Source organism: Athene cunicularia, assembly GCF_003259725.1.
Source record: "Athene cunicularia isolate RWA chromosome 6 unlocalized genomic scaffold, athCun1 chr6_part1, whole genome shotgun sequence".
Classification (NCBI taxonomy): Eukaryota; Metazoa; Chordata; class Aves; order Strigiformes; family Strigidae; genus Athene; species Athene cunicularia.
In genome coordinates, this window is record NW_020799105.1 from 14441442 (window position 1) to 14461628 (window position 20187).

At 41.0% G+C, this 20187-nt stretch overlaps 1 protein-coding gene across 1 annotated transcript in view; it reads right to left on the reverse strand.

Annotated features, from left to right (window-relative positions):
- The window catches only part of LOC113481689 (VPS10 domain-containing receptor SorCS1-like), a 181089-nt gene that overhangs the window by 24072 nt on the left and 136830 nt on the right, over positions 1–20187 (reverse strand). Inside the window, exons 21-23 of the mRNA XM_026851517.1 lie at positions 14444–14623; positions 7518–7641; positions 6427–6539 (exon numbers count right to left, since the gene is read on the reverse strand). Of these exons, the coding sequence (XP_026707318.1) occupies positions 6427–6539; positions 7518–7641; positions 14444–14623 (417 nt within the window). The remainder of the gene's footprint in view (positions 1–6426; positions 6540–7517; positions 7642–14443; positions 14624–20187) is intronic.

Below are 20187 nucleotides of genomic sequence, written 5' to 3' on the forward strand. Positions count from 1 at the left end.
AGTTGCCCCAAAACCTCACACGGGGAGATGTAGTTTGAATTCCCTCTTCAGCTACTGTTTCTATCACTCTTCCCTTCCTCCCACTCCACCAGCTGTTGTTAGCCTTGCTTGTTCTAGCTAACAACAGTTAGTATGTGTTGGAGAACGCCTTGCAGAGAGCAAGGCCATAGCTCCCTGCAGGAGCTGGTCGGCCATAGCTCCCTGCAGAAGTCGGTCCCAGCCACCTGAGGTAAACAAAGGAAAGAACCCAGGGTACAGTTATGTAAACAAGGATGGAGATCCAGGGCTCAGTTGTGGTAGCGAGGATTGTTGTGAGAACACAGAGATAAGTTGGGGCGCATTATGACCTTGGGGGGTGAAGAGAAGCAGCCCTGGGAGAGAAGCAGGTTTACAGCTAGGAAGATGTTTATGCATACCAGAAATGCCACAAGGGGCTGGTGTATTATAATGTGACTTTTTAGATGTACCCAATGGCTGAGATATTATAATGTAGTTTTCTTAAATGTATCCAATAGAGTTGCAAGTAGTGTATTGTAGACTGCTTATATAAGGTGTGATCTCTTTCAATAAAGTTGAAGCTTGCTCTATCATTCACATTGAATCGGCTGCTTGCTTCCTCCGCCCACCGCAAGTATGCAGCACTGGCATGGTTTAGATGGCTTCCTTTCAAACCCAGGTTGGATGAGCAGAACATCAGGACCACAGCGTCCTACACCTCTGCTCTGGTACCTGGCACGTGAATATGGTGCATTTACGGCTGTTATCACCACATCTGTGTCATATGACCACAAGTATACATGCTGACTTCTGGAGGCTTTAATAGAAGGGGAAGAGAAGGAGGAGGCTATAGCACACTTCATTCTCCTGCTACATCTGTGCCTACAGTGTGCATGGTGGGTTTTGTGCCCTTCTGTGGTATTTCACTCAGTTCCAGCAACTTTTTGATTTTGAGAATGCATTAGGTTTTCCCTCCCTTGGGTACTGAAACAAAAGCTTTTGCAGAATAGAAACATTATTTCTTGTAACTCTTTTCTACCTGATCTATTCGGACTGCAAGTTTTCCATGGACAGAAACTATCTGTCACTGTGTCTCTGGACAGGCTCACCACAAGTCTCAGGTTTGGAGAGTAGCTTCCACATGTGATATGACACCACAAAAAAAAAAAGAACCTATATAATTAAGTGCTTCCTTAAGAAATCTTATTCCATTGCAGTATTTGTGCAAACTATTTCCATTTTGTTCCTGTATACTTTAAAGTTTCTCTTCCAAATTAGAAAAAAATAATCCAGAACTATAACTCCTTTGAGTGTGTACCTGCAAACACACAAACTCACATATGTGCCTTTGAATAGATTGTTGCTTGCTCATGAACACAACACAGATTTCTGTTCCTACCAGAAAAGACACAACTTAAGCTGTCATCAGGAAAAACATCTGCTCCCAGTACTCATTCCCAGTGACTTCAGGCACAGGGAGAAGCTGTTGAATGGTCTCTGAAATACTTTAGGAAAGGGATAGTGAAGGATCACAGGCCAAATGGATGACAAAACAGGAACAGTATCATAACATGCTTCAGACCTGAGGGCAGAGACACCTTTTGGGACTTTCCTTAGGCAGTTCCCACTAAAAGAAAAATGCATTTTTTTTACTAGAGTAACTAGGAAGGGGAATACAGTACCCACAGACTACTAAGAAAAACATTCTGATTGTCCTGATGGGAGCAGGGGAGATACTCCTCCACAAGAAACAGCTGGCTGCAAATGGCAAATAGTTTCTCTCTCTTCAAAGGTTACTGTTTAGACCCTGCAGGATGCCAGAGAGAGAAGCTGCTGGTGTCTTACTGAAAATGGCATTTCCTCTTGTCCATAAAAAGGGTCATGAGAGGATTGCCAGGGCTTCTTTTCTCCACAGCCCAGAGACTCCATTTTACATGGGGAAAAGAGAAAGGGACAAAGTGAGGGAGTAATTGTCAAAATACAGTAGGGTGCTGAGTGATGGAGGGGAGCTAGGTCAGATTTAAATTTGAAAGTTTATGGACTGGCTTCTTTGCCAATTTGTGATGGAGGAAAGGAGAGGGTGATGAAGGAGAAAGAGGAGAAAGGGTTTGCAGAGCACTGAATCTTCATCTTTCTTGTTTATTATGTGGGTGGTGAAAATTGCAGAGGAAAGTAATTTGACAAAAAAAGATGATATTTAAGGATGCTGAGCAAGGCTTAAGAATATGGGTAACCTAGTGGTTTGAGGCCCATGGCTAAGTTAACAAGGCTTTAGACCACTCCAAGAGACAATTGCAACAGCAAAAACAGGCCAGGCAGAAAAGGCTATTAGAAAATAGGAATACAAGGGGAAGATAGTGTTGATACATGCACTGATAGGAAGACTTCACTCATTCACAAATTGAGGGACAAATCCAAAGAGAAATGCTAAAACCCTTGTGCCATCCAGTGGAGCAGCAGGCATCCAGTAATGCTGAGGGTTTCACCATAGCACTGAGGCTGATATTTATGAGTTGATGACACCCTCTACCCCAATGCTCATATAGCCCATACCAACATGGGGTACATCTGCTTGAGCCACGAACGGACATGCTGTATGGAAAAGCAGAGGTACAGTCGTGCTTCATTCAGGGCTAGTTATCTTTGTGCCTGGAATCTGAGGTAATATGCTGAGAGAGATTTCAGAATTTTTGCCCAGCACACTGTTTTATCTTTTAGTCACAATTATGCTAGGCCCACCTGGTGGGCAGGACCTTTAGAGTCTGCAGTGAGATATTGTCCTCCAGTTGTCATAACCTGCTTCAGCCTTGCACAGAAAAAACAATCCATAGCGGCTGAACCCCACTGCCAGCATCATGCAGAGGGCAGGCAGATAATCCAACCCCATCCCTGTGCCTTAAAGTAATGAAGTTCTGATCTGCCCATATCTACCACCCAGCTCTGTCCTCTGGTGTTTTCTAGATTTTTGACAGCCTCATAAACTTTGCCTTATGAGGCTCCTCCAGTTTATGGTGGCAGGAATCATCCCCTAAATCCTTCCTGCTTTCTTCCTACTTCCATGAAGTAGAACGGAACTATTAAGGGAGAGAACATGACATCATAAAATCTATGCCAACTTAACATTACTGAGGGAATCCAAATGGGAGTTTCCACTCCTAAATACAGCTCCAAAGCCCGTTTCCAGTGCTTGGGAGAAAAACAACAATAAGAAAAACCCAACCAACCAAAAAACCCAAAGAGAAGGCAGCATGTACCACAGTCATTATTTAGACTCCAGTAATCAGATGCATTTGTACCACAATTACTCGTTCTAACTTGTCTTGGAAATCCCACATACATACATATATATATATATATATATACATATATATACACACACACACACAAATGCATAAACACACACACCAAGTAATAGACACAATACCTGCTCTAGGTCTCCTGCTGTTCTTTTATTTTCCCCTGTGGTATCTTGATATGGCAAAATGAAGAGTTCAGCAGAAGTGGGTAGACCAGGGAGCACTGCGACTAGAATATGCTTGCTTGCAATACCTGTTGCCTGATACACAGACAAAGAATGGACAGATAAAGAGTGGGGATGACACTGAATGCTGAAAGCTTCTTTGCTAAGGCATCACAGTACTTATACAAGCGATGTAGGGTACATCTGGTAAAACAGGGAGAATCTTGTTAAAAACCAATGCAGGTAAAAAGTTAGGGATTAGTCATTTCCTAATCTAAGCTACTTTACCACGTCGTCCAGTAAAATATGCAGGGTCCTAAGACAACAGTGATAATCAGACATGCTAAAAGGAGCTCCTAAATAACATTTGCATATATACCATTTGCTTTGTCTAAAATTAGCTATTTTAAAGTTATCTGACTAGCTCAAGTTAGTCCCTGAGGTTCTTCATTTAGTCAGTGATAAAAAGCTGCACGTTAAAGGGCAAGGTATATGGGCAAAACTGCACTTTAGAGGTATGATTAGCCAAAACATCTTAAAAGCCTTGTGGAGAGTCAGAGAGAGAGAAGATAATGAATCAAGTTTGAATCCCAACAGCCAAACAAATTCTCATAGTTCACATCCTGGGTCAACTCCACAAGTGAATGGAAGACCATTTATTTCTTTCTTTAGGTGTTAAAGATTTATATTTTTTGTCTTGTTGGCTGAAAATTTTAAACAAAACTCAAATCTCCCTTCCATGCAAATTAGCCAAATTCAGAAAAAAATTACCCCACAGGCATCACTATGAGGGTCATCTCTGGTCACAGGTTTCAGCTGCTGTTACATGACATTACACAACCAGATTGCAGAGTTATTCTCCAGAAAAGGAGCTAGCTTGGCCTTCAGGAAGTTTTGTGAGTCAAAAGAAAGAGAAACAGTTTGCTGAATCTTCCTTCATTGTCTCTTTGTGTTGCGGATTATCCAGCAAATGCATTTAAATCTCAAGGTTTTGATTTAAACCTTGAGTTTCCAAGTTCTGAATTTAGTAGATCACTTTTAAAGGGGAAAAAAAAAAAAAAAAGAGTGCCCTCAGATACAAGGACAGACCACAGCAGCTGTATGCAGCACAGAGATTCAGGACTTGCAACCCTCTCAGACATTAACTGTATCTAAAACTCATGAATTCTTCTCCCTAGTAGTTCTGAAGCTAAGAGTTGGAGCAGTTGTGTTTTTTAAAATGGATTTAGAAAAAAAACCTGTAACAACATAAAGGTCTCATTCTTTCCAAGTATTCTGTGAGGCCGGGGCTTGCATTATTTGTGCTTGCCTAACAGGTTGTTTTAAGACATCAAGAAAAAGACATGGTATTACCAGTTAATGGAAAGTCTTCATTTTCAGAGGCTGAGAATGATTTTTTTTTTTTTTTTTTTTGGTCTGGAAACTTTTGGCTGATCTACTCAGTTCGTTCTTGTCTTCTTCTTCATCCAAAGTGGGAGACAGGACTCAGTAACTCATTTGATGTGAGCAAATAATTATGATTGTAATAGAAATTATCCTATGTTGTGATAATATGAAATTATCCCTACTTAGAGAGAAGATCAGATTTTAGTCAAGAACTATAATTTCTTATGCAGAATTTTTATCCAGGTCTGTGGTACTCTGTAATAAGAATGTAATACTTTAATAAAAGTTCATAAAAATTCTATAGCACAGCTATAATTTCCTATTGAATTATTTAGTTATTCAACTCATTTTTATACAGTTTACTTAATTGCTGTAGAAATCTATTGGTTTTATCTTTATTTTTTACAGGAACTTCTCACAAAGGCTTGTTTAAGGTGAATCATATAGCTATATAAAGAGGGATAATTAGCTATCCAATTTTATTGGTTTTTTTTTTCCCCAAACAACAAAAAGACTCTGTGTTTTCACTGTTTTGCTTCTGGAATGTAGCCTTTGTACTATATTTTTAAAATTCTTTTCTTTATGGCTTTTGTTTGATCAAGTTGTTTATATTCTGAAAATTCATCCTGAAGACAAATGAATACTTGATACAGACATAAGTCAGAAGAACAAGCTCAAGAAAAATGTTCATTTTTTTTCCTTTCCTCCTCTCCTCTCGTCTTTTGAAAATATTGAAGAAAAAAATATCAGAAACAATCCAGACAAGTTTGTGTGCACCTGTTTACTGCAGTGTCTTTCCAGTCTTTCTGCACAGATGATACCATGAATAAACATATAAGCTTGCTAATAACATCTACAAGACTTCTATCCTTTTGAAATCTTGAGTATCTTTATTTTTAAAAAGCAGAAACCCTGTTTCAAGCAGTTCCTTTCTCTATTTTTCTGCTGAGCTGAGAAACCCAGCTGCTGTTTCTAACTTTTCTTAGCCTCTCAGTTTGAAATCCAAATCTTCTGCCACACAAGAATATTTTTATGACATTCTGTTCCACAGGAACTTCAGAGCTTCTCCATACTGTTGACAGGAAAAACAGCATCCAATCCTGACTCATGAACCTTGTGCTATATGAGAGACATAAAGAACTTACTGTGGTGCTTTGTAGTAAAAACTGGGGGGTTTTGGTCTCCTAAATTTCCTACAGCATATTTGTAATTCCATTAGAATAGCATTACTTTACACTGCTGTATAAGAACATCAGTAAAAGAAGAATTGCTATGCAGCAGTAAAGACATTTATACAGCTATAGGTCAATATAAGTAATTTTTTTTCTATATGGCCTTTTCTCAGAAATATTTCACACTGTTACTAAAAAGAACAAACTGAAAGCTGGCTCTGAGCACCAGATTGTTATAGAATGGGATAATTTCACCTAAAATTTAGGATTCTGGCCTAAAACACTAGTCTAGGCTCTTTTTATATTTGGTAGAAACTGAGAAACACCTTGAGAGAACATCTGATCTAGTCCTAATGTAGGCACAAAGCAGAAATTAGAACCACTGTAACACAGGTTATGCACATTGCTTACCTCCACCAGAGCTTTCTTGACTACTCTACTGATGTCCCTTCTCCACTCTGGGATATCTGGATTGTAGTCATCCAGGTTTGGAGAGAATGATAACCGCAGGGACTGAAATTGCTCTGCGGATACAAAGACACGGTGATGAGTAAAGACTGAAATGCCTTAGTGCCAAACAGGTGGGCAGAACCTAGTGAAACTTGCTAGCTCATGTTTTGCTTAATCAATCTGCAGGTGATGCACAAATTGTCAGAGAATCCAGCAGTGTGTCTGAGAGATTTACTGAGAGATTCAGAGAATCTCAGATTCGCTGCTCAAGTGTCACAGAACTGAAAAACGTGATCAGTCCTTCCTTCAGTGGATAAATAGCACTGAAAAGGAAATGTAAATGAAATGCTACCTCAACTTGACTTCTGAAGCAGGCAAGCTCTGTGAAAGAAGCTGTGATTGTACTCTCACAGACATGACCCAAACACTTGAAATCTTAACTGAAAGGGGACAGTGATAAAGGTGGGGAGAGGACTAGCCTTGGAAAACTTCTTAATCTGTTGCTGTTAACAGAGATGCCCACATTGCTCACTTGACCATGTGCTTAGGATAAACAGCCAAAACTGGGATTCCCAGTGGTTCTTAGGCCTCATCTACACTAGATATTTGTGTGCCCTGACTGCTTCTGAGGCCCAAATACAATATCAAATTAGTACAAATTTCTATACAGAACTGCAGCACACAGCATTGACTTATCTTTCAAGCTAAGAAGCTTTTGCATGAGTTAAGAGGCCTCTGCTGGCCAAGAAGGGGGAAAACCACCTTGCAATACAACCTAACATTTTGGCAATCGTGTAGGATGACCAAATATTGATAGAGCAGATGCAGAGGGCTCTGAGAAGGAGGATCAGTGTTCTGCAGTCACCTCAGTCTAGACTAATGTCAGTCAGTGGCCTTCAGAAATGTCATGCTGAACTGATAATTCTAGAACCGAGTTTATAAGCTCACTCAAAGCATCCTGTAATAAGGACCTCACATTGCTGACAGCTAACCTGGCTCTCTAGCTCTTTACTACAGAGAATTGTATGTGAAATGAAGGGGGAAGAGCTTACCATACACAGCAATGGTCTTTGTGTCCTGAAGAATGGTGTTTCCTGCTGAGACCTGAACGGTGATGGTGTTCATCCCTTCCACAGAAAATGTGAACGTGATGCTCCCTTCCAATGTGATCAGTGGCTGCAAATATACCAGAAAAGGAGAAATTAAGTTAATTTGGTCGGCAAGGAAAAGCAAAAATGCGTTCGACTCTCTAGCCTCTTGGGATGGTTTGGGGTGTCAGTTCCAGCTTGGAAACTTAAGACTTAGAAGAAGCCCTGTGACACAGAAGCCAATTTTCTAGAGAGGACCCAGGGATTCATATGGTGATGTCCTCCTGAAGCTCAAAGTATATCTATAATTTCCAAATGAGCTAAGTTTTAAGATCCCAGCATCTCCGTCCCACTTAGCATGCTGACCATTCTGGATCCCATGTTAAAGTGTTCATCACTGCTGCACTCCCCAGAGAGGCCCAGATCCTAATACAAAGGCCTGTACGAATCACTGCTCAGGTGTCACACTCCCTTCCCAGATCTAGCTGTAAGTGATTTGTTTAAGGTGACTCAAGGAGGTTGTGACAGAACCAGGAGGCAAATTAAGATTTCTCAGCTGTTCTCCCATGTTATCCTTAGACAGGGAGATATCATTTTTGGAAAGTGATGGTGTTTAGAGAGGACACAGATCCCCTCCGCTCGCTTTACGATGCAACCAGATATCAACGAGTTGTGTCCCCTTTCAGCAGTCTCTGCCCTAACTTCTGGTTTTGCTTATTAATGAACTCTGGGTGAGATCTTCAAAGCACCCAGTATTAAGACAAACTCTGTTGCCATTGTTGCCTATAAAACTCTCACTTCAATGAGAACAGAGTTAGACCAACTCTGATCACTTATGAGCTTAGCAGATCAGAGGGAAGGTTAAAAGGTGACAATCACTGCCTGTAAGTACCTCTAGGGGGAGATGATTTTTGATAGTACAGAGAGTTCTTTAATCTACACACAAAGGCATAACAAGATCCAACAGCTTGAAACTGAAGCTAGATAAATTCAGACTACAAACATGGTGCAATGTGTTCAATGCTCAGTATAATTAGGTGTGGGGAAATAGTTGGGAGAGAGAGTAAAAAAGAGCAGCAGTAAATTCTCTACCATCTGATGGAATTTATTAATGCAAAACAACAACACCACAAAGTCAGGTTCTGCCTTAATCACAAAAAGTTAAATAAAGCAGAAGGTACTGATGAAACTCTCTGACCTGCATTATACAGAAGATAACCATGTGTGGTTGAAGGTCCCACTTGGCTCAACAAAATCCATTAAGAATCTTGCCCCTCATGAACTAATTAGGGTCTCTGAGCACTTCAGCCTCAAAGACAGGTAAAATAGCAGTTATAATGCTCGTGCAGATTTACCAACACTGCAAGCACAGAGGCAGCAGAATGTGGTGCATGCTGTTCTCATATCTGAGTGGAGCCCAGAGGCAGGGACATGTGTTGGGAAGCATTTTATCCACCAATAGCACATGTGGTTTAGCATAGAGTGTGGGGACTCAGGATTGGGCTCAGTGTATTTAAGGGGGGGCACAGAACTGATGTCAGCCCCTTCCCTTGCTAGTCACCAGAGAAATGAGGTTTAACTCTACAGCTATGTAAAGTCAGTTCCAGATATAAAAACAGCTACAGCTTGAAAAGTTATTTCCTAAAAAAAAAAAATAAAAAATCAAAACCCCAAAGTTTTTTTATTGTTATTATTGAAGAAGGGAGGGTGAGGAAAAACACACTACAAACTCTTCTAGATTTTGCTTCACTACATCCACCTTGGATATAAATGTAGGGAGAAATCTTTTGGTAATTTGCATGAAATAGCAATAAAATTTACAACTAAGTCACAGAAACAAACACAAAGCAGTTCCTTCATTTCAGTGTTGATATGTCAAAGCACCCTTAGTGTCTTGGTCTCTGGTTTATATTTTTCTTGTGTGACTATTTTTAGAAGTATTCCCAGATCCCTTTCTCCCTCCTCAGTCAGACAGATCCTTCAGGATTATTTTGATCTCAGTCCATAGGGAATACAAACCTCTGTGTTGTTCCCAAACCACCAGACAAAAGTAAGTGTTCCCACTTGGCTTGGCCACAGTACTGCCGTGGCGTTGACCTCCTTGTTCTTTGTGGTGACGAATGGTAGAGATAAGTGAACATGTTCCAGAGGACCTGCAGAGACAGAAGCAGCAGATGAGTCATTTCTCTGTCCAAAATGCCAACCTGAGGGAGAACAGAACTGAGGGGATATCCATTGGTTTAGGGGAGATAAGTCCTCCAAATCACTGTGGGGCATGACAGTCAATGTTTTTGCTTTGTCATTTCTAGAGAGGCAAGCTTAAATCTGTTCCTCATAGAACAGGAGCTACCCCTGTACCCGGAGCTGAAAAACTTGGGTCTCTCTACTGCATGAACATCTTATACTCGGGATCTTTATATGCAACTTAAACAAGTATCAGAGCCCTGTTATGTGAATATGGCCTTCACTGGGAAGACATACAAATGTGCAGGACAAACGGTTTCAGTGGACATGAAACACCTCTGCTGATGCAAACTGCTATCAGCAGTGGTGTACCTATTTATATCAGCTGAAACTCTATCTCAAGGCAGCAATTCACTGAGTGACTTCATTATAATGTTACCTTATACTCCCTCCTTCTCCTCAATAAATTCTTTTATTTCTTTAGTATAAATAGAACATACTTAAGTCGACAAGTGACATTATGCCTAGGGTTACAGATTTCCCATCTTTGGAGGGAGGCCTTTGTTGTTACATCTTGTCCTATAGATTATTTTTTAAAATGTGTTCTGACTGTTCACTTAGAGAATAAAGCAATTGTCCTGAGTGTGACAGAGAAAGAAAGAAACCCCAGGTGACATGGGGACATGGGTTTCTTTAAACAAATTAAGGCCCATCTACATGTCTTATATCTGCAGGCTCCCCAGAGAGAGGAAGCAGAGACCACAGCCAGGGAGGATTGATTGCATTGTCCTTATGGAGTTGAGAAACATTGCTAGAGGATTTCATATATTTCAGGAGAGGATTTTTTCAAGACATAACCCATGTGCGTATCACCACTTAGACCTTGCTTTAACCTAAAGGAAAAACACACATTTTGGAGCAAGCCCCCTCTACCCCTATACAGCATACATAGGCAGAGAGAGAGAGATATGAAAAAATCTCCCAAATCAAACTGTATATATAATGCCAGAATAAACAAGGACCAGTGTTCCAGACTTATTACTGAAATGCAGCTTTCTCTGGGCTGTAGACACAGCTGCTGCTTAACCTGAAGTAGCCCAATTAAGAGCAATCCATGATCAGACTAACCAAAGCCTGCTATAGACCAGACTGTGGCTCATTTTTCTTTTTAAAATCAGCATTCAACAGCCTTCTTGAAAATTCATGAGAAGCCAGAATTTTACCCTTATTATTTTAATTGCGTTCCCCTGCTCAGATACGTTTCCATGACAGGGCCATGCCTGCTTTCAGCAAGACCCTCAGATCTGAAAAATATCAGCTTCCCAAGCTAAATATTTTGCAACCCTGGTATCCTTTAGGATGTTTGCCAAACACCCAATGGAAGCACAGCCCTCTAAAGAAATACATTTCCAAACACTGTATGCGATGACAGCGGAGCCCATATAAAGTCTAATACACTCCAACATAACTGCATAGCTGCTCTGAATACATCTCAAATGATCCTGCACTGCAGAGAGTGCCCAGCATCTCCACCATATGCCATCTAGGAAAGAACATGAAAGGCCAGTTCTGCCTATTTCTGTGCACATAGTTGATGGGTCAAAGTGGCTGAAATGCCGAACTATTATCTGGCCAGCAGATGGGGATAGCTCACTCTGGATAGGTTCTTATCTTGGTAGCAGACTGCTTTCTCCCAGGTAAGGCTGAAGGGAATTCAAGAGAATCCATTTCTGAGCTTCAAGCAGGGTGATAGGGACTACAGACCTTCGCCTGCCCCAGGAAAAAACAAGTCAAAGACAACAGAAAGGGAGAAGCTTCTCAAAAGGTTCACTTGGGCAGGTGACGTTATCCTGAAGCATTCAGGCAAATGCATAACTAACTTTGCAGGGGAAAATTTTGACCAGTCAGGACAGTTCAGAGACAGCCTGTGGCCTGGAGAAGCAGTTTATATATTATACAATTTACTGTCCATCCATCCCAAAATGCTCCTGTCTCACAATAACCTGCATTTCTGCATCCCTGGACCAACTGCAGTAAAGATGCTGCAACTGTGCACTGGCCCCATGGCTGCAGCATGATGAGGAGGGCATGGGATGGAGGCTGAACTCAACTTTGAGATCACAAGCACCGGCTCAGTGCCTGCAGTTCTCCCCTCAGCAAGGCTGCTGGCCATAGGAAAGGAAGGGTGTTGGAAGGCCCAGGCCTGGCTGCACACACTCATGTATTAACCCTGTAACAAGGGGTCACCAAGACAGTAGCCCTTCCTAAAACTCTCTGGATCAAGGCTGCACACTGCTTTTCTGTGGATCTTAGCAATACAGTGTGTGTGTCTATTGTAAGGACAGATAATTTTACACAACTCCCCAAGGGCCAAGCTCATACACCCCAAGTGGAATACTCATCAGGGAGCTGAGTGGCAATGCAAGCATTTAAATAGGATTTAGAAGTTTTTGTGGTTCTGGGTGTTAGGGTCTGGAGGGGAGTAGATTTATTGCACATCTCTGTCCTCAGAAAATCTATTGCTAGTCTGAGTGGCACCTTGCTCTGTCTGCAACCTGTTTTGAAGTCCCTAATTCGTGTCATGTAGAGAAAAGTAAGACATATCCCGTAGAGCTGTCACTTCTCCAGGGGGTCAGGCACGTATTATCTGCGCCTGGTTGCAACAATCATGCAGTATTTAAGTCCTATGCTGGCATTACGCATGTAAAACACAGAAACATACACTATCAGTTGTTAAGTCACACGAACATGCCTGAATATTGTTTATTCCCTGTACTCCTTAAACAATCAAAATGGTTCTTAAGCCTTTAATGTCTCAAGAAAATGGATTAAAACGGCTATAAAGCAGAAAGCCACTATGAGCGAGAGTGAAAGCTGGACACCTGCCTTCTTCCATTTTGTAGCTGTTGCATGCGAAAGCAGCTGTTGTTTCAGTGGCCTCATTATTTTGCAGATAGGCTGAGGGTGTGCAACTGTCCCCATGGAATAGTTTCTTGTCAAACAGTGAACGATTACAAACCCTGCTTACAAGAGGCTGTCAGAACCTCCTGCGAAAAATCAACCACCAAAACACTTCTCCATTTGTTTCCAATGACCTTTACAGAGATTTAAAATAAAAAAAAAAAGACGACCATGGCTCCTGTTGAGCTGACTTTCATTACCAACAGCAGTGGGAGGAGGATTTCTGCATTCAGAGCCCACAGCAGCTCCTGTGATAATTACCCAAGCACACGCAGGGAGGCAGACTAGAATATGACTCCAGAACTGAAGAAATGACACTGAAGTTATATATGTCAATTCTGAGCAGAGGCCCTTTTCACTACCTTACTTAGGATGATACTTAAATAACACCACCACACCACACACCCCCCCCAGGAAAAAAAAATAAAAAATCAGTAGCTGTCTAAAAGCTGAGAATTTACTTTGATTCATCGGTGCCTCAGCACTGAAGTGGTAAGTCCCCAGATCAAAATCCCAGGCTTCACAATAAGCTAACTTATGAATACAGTTATTTTTTCAAGGTATTATGAACTCTCCAAACATGTGGTGTACTCAGGGATGATATGACATAACAGTTTGCCACAGAGTGGGATTCATCAGGTTAGGGAATCATAAATGGTACACTATGATCATGAACTGAAGGTCTTTTTGAAGTGAGGCTCTTGGGGAGATATTTGCTCCTACTTCTCTCGTGCTCCTTATAAACGCCCTGTCTCCCACAGCTATACCTCCCACTGCTTCCATCTGTTGATATGACAGTGCACCATTGAAGACCTGCCCTCTTCCACTGAAGAGGCAGCTGCTTTCATGCTGTAAGAAGTAACTCCAAAACTAGTGTTAAAGTATATGGAATATGATAAATTATCTAGACAATATGTGGAGTTAATTTGGGAGAAGGTAAGTGGTATTTCTGTTAGCATAACTTTAAATTTTGGAATTTCCTTTTTTTTCAGTAAATCTGGCACAGAGGCACACAGTTGAAAACATAAATCACCAACAAAAAACCCTCACCGTATAAAGAAAATGATGGCCCCAAACAAAAAAAACATTACAGATGTTACAAAATTTCAGTAATAGGTTGACCCTTCGGGTTCATAACCATGTGATAGAATACATATGAAAGAACACATTGCTGGTTTTATGCAAGGACTTGAGATATATTTCAGCTGTAAATCAGAGACAGCTGAAGTATAAAAAGGTTAAAAGGAACAGCAGAGGAGCAATGTGAAGATAACATTTTTTCTTGTAATACTCTTTAACACCAAGATTTTGGTTCCTATGACAACAGAAAGACTCAAATGCACTGGTTTCCATCCCAGAGGTGGTTGTATTTCATTAGAGGGCAAAACACAGTACAATGTAAAAGTCAAGGCTTTTGAAAGTGATTAAAGATCCTGGATATCTTTGTTTATCTGGAAGTGTAAGCATGTTAATAAAGGTGCATTTCAGAAAGGGCTGGACACTCCTTTGAGGTGTCCCAAATTAGACTACCCAAAATTAGAGGTAGAACATGGTTTGAAAAGAAAATGTGACTATTGCCTGTGGCTCCTCTCAGTTTGGAGTTCTCTGCCAGGGGAGAGACAAATATCATATCCCATCATTCTGCTCCCAGCTCCAAAGCCCCAAATGTCATCTCTAAGGACAAGTAATATTTTTTTAAAGAATGACAGAAGCTAACAATGAATATGAGCATACATACATGTTACATGCAGGTAGAGGACAGCGTTGTCAGAACCCAGGCTGTTTTCCACCAGTGCAGTCACTCGGAATATGCCCACGTTCTGGTAGACGTGCTTGATCCCATCTTCTGTCGAGCTGAGATTGGCATATGACACAGCGATGCCATCTCCAAAGTCCACCTGAATGAGGGATCTCTGGAGGTCTCCCTGTGGTCATAGAAAAGAGAAAAGGTTGGAATAGACTCTGCTTTTCTTTTGAGAGACTGAATCAATGGGGTGACCTAAACCAACCAGAGAATAGTCACAAGGTCTGATGTTACCAGAGGAAAGGTGATTACTTCATCAACTTGCTCAGTAGTCAGTGGAGAGAAAGTGACCTCCTCTTGAAGTTGACTCAGCTGCACCATGAAGGACGTGTCCTCCAAGGTGTGTGCTTTAGCCCTGCTTTCACAATTATCAGGGGGATTAGGGGATTTTCTGAAAAATATGCTGGCTCCTTCCCCTGGGTTTCCTTATAGTGAGAAGCAGGGTTATAGTGGGGAATGGTGCTCATCTCAGCAAACACTCCATGAGTAGCTATTGAGATTGCCTCACAAATCTTTGGAACAACCTATGTTGTGAACTTTTGTATTTTAAACCATAAAAAGCAGGAAGATAATAAAACAGAGAAGTTCTCAGAGAAGGGTCAACTATATCAAAGTGGTGGGGTGTCAAAAGAACTGCTTTAGCCTCACATGATAATGACAGCTTACAGCAGTTTATGACTTGCTCAGTGGCCTGATTTAAAATGAGGTGGATTTGTATTTATTTCAGAACAGCTACCAAGACTACTGACAGCAAGTGGAACCCTTTGTGCCTGCCCCAGAAGGGAAGGGCTAATGAATTGACAGAGCTGATTAAATTCTTCTCCTTCTGCCCAGAGATAATCCCAGCAAAGTAGGATTGTGGTATAACTCAGACTGAAGCTTTGTGACATTAGTCTCTTGGGCTGCTAATCTAGCATGTTTCAGAATTGTTACAATAAATTACAATAAATAAATAAAAATCACAGTTGGGAAACAAACAAACAAACCCCACTGCAAACCAAAAGCCAAGGATATCAGGGATCTGTATTCTCCATGCTAAAACAGGGATCCGCTAATGTGAAACAATCCTGAAACAGTTTTAATCTTCCACTCCTGCAACTGCATTCCAGCTTGGTGCATGCAGCTTCATCAAACTCTGTGTCATTGTCACCCAGCCCAAAAAGGCTTTTAAAATCCAGAAGATGGGAGAGATGTAATTTCCTTATTCAGCTTTACACACACAATTTTTTTTTTTCTTTTTCTGGTTGCAAGCCTGTTCAAAAGACAGAGAAGTGAGCCATGCTTGCATATAAAAAATTCCATATAACTTATGTCACACATACTAGAAACACCTGTAAGACTTTCTCATATCACAGGACAGTGATATGCCTATGGCAAGGGCAGTTTCTGCTAGCTGAATTGTTACACACCCTACACTGACCTACTAAACAGCCATGGCTGCTATAGATCCTCTCCCTTTCAGGTAAGATGCAGTAGCTTGTTTTAACTTGAAGCATTCTTACTCCTTTTGAAAGTCCCCTTCAGTGGCTCTGCATGATGCTTATGCTAGGTATGTTCACGCTTGCTGGCTGTTGCTATGGAGCAGCTCACTCCAGAGCCTGCCGTGCTGAAGCAGCTGCCACTGTCTGTAAGAATGCTGGTAAATTAATAGCTGAGGGCAGTTCATAAAATTCGCTGAAAGGACATTTAATTTACTTTGGTTTGGATTCCTTTTCCTTTTTTGCTTTTGTGTTGTTTTACTTTTCCCTTGAGAAACAGTCCTCTTGATACTCAACCAGAATGCCAGGTACCCGTGTAAATGGTTGGCATCAGGCAGGCTTCCACATCAGAAATGGAAATGTGTGTGTGTGAGAGTGTGAGAGGGAATGGTAACATAATCTTTATGTTCCTCAAGTTCTCTCAGTCTTTTTATAACTTGTTGTGAAGGCAGAAATAGTGGAGGCTTGTCTGAATGGAAGGTGGGAGGAGCAGAGCTATACCTGGAAATGGCAAGAGAGACAAATTTTCCCATATGCTCTCTTTTTATAGGCTGAAACTGTAGTCATTATGCTGCCCTGGCACCCTGAAGGAAGCTCCATTCCTTCCAAATGGATGAGACAAAAATAACTGTGTTGCTCTATTCTGGAGGATCCCAGACAGAAAGTGTGGCAGGGGAAAGACGTGCCTTGACAGAGTCACGTGTCTGGGGATTCCTACAGATATCTCATGCCATTTACTTTCTGGTGTCTTGAAGGTAAAGACAGCAACTCCCTGTTCTCCTCTTGAGAGCACCAGAGAGGGCAAAGGAACCCTAAGGTGCCAAGACATTTCTGAGAAGGCTAACATGAGTATCTTTTTAGAAGGAAACAGAAGGATCTTGCATGCTAACTCAGCTCCAGGTTGCCCTTGGGTAGTTCTTGACTAAGTTTCTTTTAGTAATTAACTTGTTAATATCTAGAATTTTCAGTTACACATTGGGAAGCCTAAGAAAGGTGCTTGAGCAATGCAAACTACTAAGGCCTCCATTCAGCAAAGCTCTCCACAAATTCTTCACTGGATGCTTTACTAGAAGTTTAAACACCTGCTTATGTTCTTTGAGACACAAAGTGCTGAGGCTAGGGCTGCCACCTGTGTTATACAGAGGATCAAGCTAGGGGGATCATACGGGTCCTCATGAAGAGCCATTAGGAACACAGGAGATGGTTTTAAGTATGGAGTTATGTCCTTTGTGGAGCTGAGTTATTTGAATGTGTGCAGTTTCAAACATGGTTTGAGCACCCCTGACTGTTTGAGCCAACAGAAGGCATCAAATGGTATATGCCTCTACAGACAGAAGTGAACATATATGACCTCCTCAGCTCTGACTCCATCCAGAGGGGGCATATATTCTCTCAAGCGCACAGTGCTGGACTTTAGAGCAAAGATAGAGATCCCTGAAGTACCCTTAGAAGCTCTCCCAGTTCCTCTAGGTCCATCATCACTTGGGTTTTAGTCACCTTTTCTTACTAAAAAAGAGATGATGTTTTTGAACAGTAAAGCCACAGCACTGGGACAAAAGCTGTTCACATGGCTAAAACTGTACCACCATAGTGACCCTGCTGGCTTTATCATCTCTGAGTATATTTGTGGTCATGTAGTTCAAGTCTATTTCAGTCCGAGGTATATTCCTCTGCATATCTGAGGTAGCAGAGGAAGATGAAAAGATTGACAGCATTTTAGAACAGCCCTGTTTCAAGTGTCAAAATTTGTGCTCTAATTAATGTTTTTTCTCTTGTCTTCATTTTGTCCACAGCCACAAAACCCATGGTGTCTACAGGTGCTGCCAGGGAAGGGAGCCATTTCTAAGGCATGCAAGATTCAGATTTCAATTTTTCTTCCAATTTCCCTAGGGAGAAAAGATGCTGACAGAGACATGTGAAAATCTAATTAGAGAAGAGTTTCAGCTGCTGTTCCCCCAGTCTTTTTCATTTGTCTTGGCCTTTCCTGTTTTGTTTTAAAACCCTTTGAACTGGAAATAAATTTTCCATTCAGTAAGATCCAGGCTATAACACTTCTCTGAAAATGCCACAGTTTGAAAAGCTGACATTTAAAATTCTAGCTTAGGAAGTGGCAGACAAAAGTCAGGAAAATAAAGAGGCTGTGTTTTGACTTGTTCTAATGTTTTATCTGTGCCAAGTAAGAGCATAGGCAGAATAAGACAGGAAGAGAAAGCAGGTGAGCCAAAATCAAAACATTTCCCATAGAGCCCACACCTGATGTACATCAACCCCAGCTTTATCTGTCTCAGGCAGCTTTCCAGAGCCACTTGCAAATGGCTGTTTCACCAAGAGAAGTTTTGTTTTGCAACAACTTGATGCATATACATACATCTTGCAGAAACCTCTCCTGTTGCTTTTTCCAGCTTCTCCTTGTCGTTTTGACAAGCCCAATACTGCATGATAGGGTTTTTCTGAAGCTTTTAGCTCGAATAAGGCAGACACAAAACTCCCTGCATCACTTCTGCAGCCACAGCAAAGCACTTGGATGCAATCACCACCAAGCTATCTTTGGGCAGCCTTTCTGGCCTTCATTGTAAGAGGTCTTTAGCGCCAGTGCTCTAAGGCATCAAGGGGAGAAACGTGCCAAGTTGGCTGCTTGGGGTGGTATCTCTGCATTCAGCTCCTGTATTTTCAGCACACTAAGCTAATCAGCAACCAATTACAACAGCTGCAAAAAATCAAAGTACTTTTGATGGGTGTTTTTTTACCTTGTACTTAGTATATGTAATATGCACGAACTTGGATATAACACTACAATCTTGATAAAGGCTTAGTCCAGCCAAAGACTTAAGCATATGCTGAACTTTAAGCATATGACTACTACTTTTAGCCTGAAAAGTAAACCCTGAGAATTAAAAACAAGTTTCCCAACACCTCATATTATGCCCTTTACCTATACAATATTTGTTATGAAAATGTAAGTCAGAAATTTACTGTTTTCCAAGCATACAGAAAAGATTCCCCTCCCTCCTTTCCCTCCCTGCCCTCCAAAGCCAAATGCAGATTTTTCCATTGTCTTGCTAAGAGTTGAGAGTATACACTAGACCTGGATGCTTAAAAAAAACTCTGTGAAGCTTCCTGCCTCAGGATATATCAAGAAACAGCCCATACAGTTTGCAACAATATTTTTACATTTTGATTACTTTTATGGAGCTCTCAGTATTTTGGCGTATGTGAGATGTGAGACCCACCTAGCAAGATTCTCTCTCCAACACTCCATCTGAATCTTGCCCAGAAGGTTGTAATAATGAAGTCTCCTTATTGACTTCCAGTATTTATAACTAAATGGAAGTATTAAAACAATGAAACTCGGTTCAAGGGTTTTAATTTTGGTTCCCATGTCTCAGATTTAATTTTTAAGTCTTAAATTATGCAACTTGTGCATCTTCCTTACAGATGCTGATAATGGATTTAATTATCCTTTGCAAGAGACAGACACTGCTATTGTTGGATTGCCTTCATGGATTAATGTTTTGTGCTTTCTTTAGATTAACCCTTTTCCCTCTTTGGCATTTTCCTGTCACTATCTGAAAACATCCATCAAAGACATTTCCATTGCAACTGAATTTCTACGCATGGGATACTGTTAGTCTAGGCCTGTTTAAAGCGTATCCTTAATTTTAAACAGATATTCAAGTCCAACTTGATCAAGTACTGAAAAACATGCCTTCCTGTGTAAATTCCTGCTTTCAGAAAGATGCTCTTAACTTTTAAAAATCAGAAACTGAATAGAAATGGATCTTCTATCAGAGGAAATAGCTTGATACTTTTCACATGTACTTCTTTTTCTACACCAAAACAGTTAATTGTACATACCAGATAATTTATTCTGACTGACAACTGTGCCAGCTCAACTCAGCTATGAGCTTTTCCTGCAGGACTAGATCTTCTGTGTTCCACAGGAATCAATAAGCACAGCCTCTCAGGATTATGCAGAATAATTCAACTTGTGTGACTGGAAGTGCATTAGAAGACTGTAGCACTGTGTGTCATCATGAAGGCGAGGTCAACTTTCATACATTTTCATGGAATTTCAGCAGTGAATTTAAAAATGCATGAAAGGCTCTGATTTCTCCCAACCAGCTTGTCATCATCAGTAATAGAGAAAATGCAATTATAATTCAGATGACAGTGGTATGGGGGAGGGGATCTACTGATCTTTCATCTG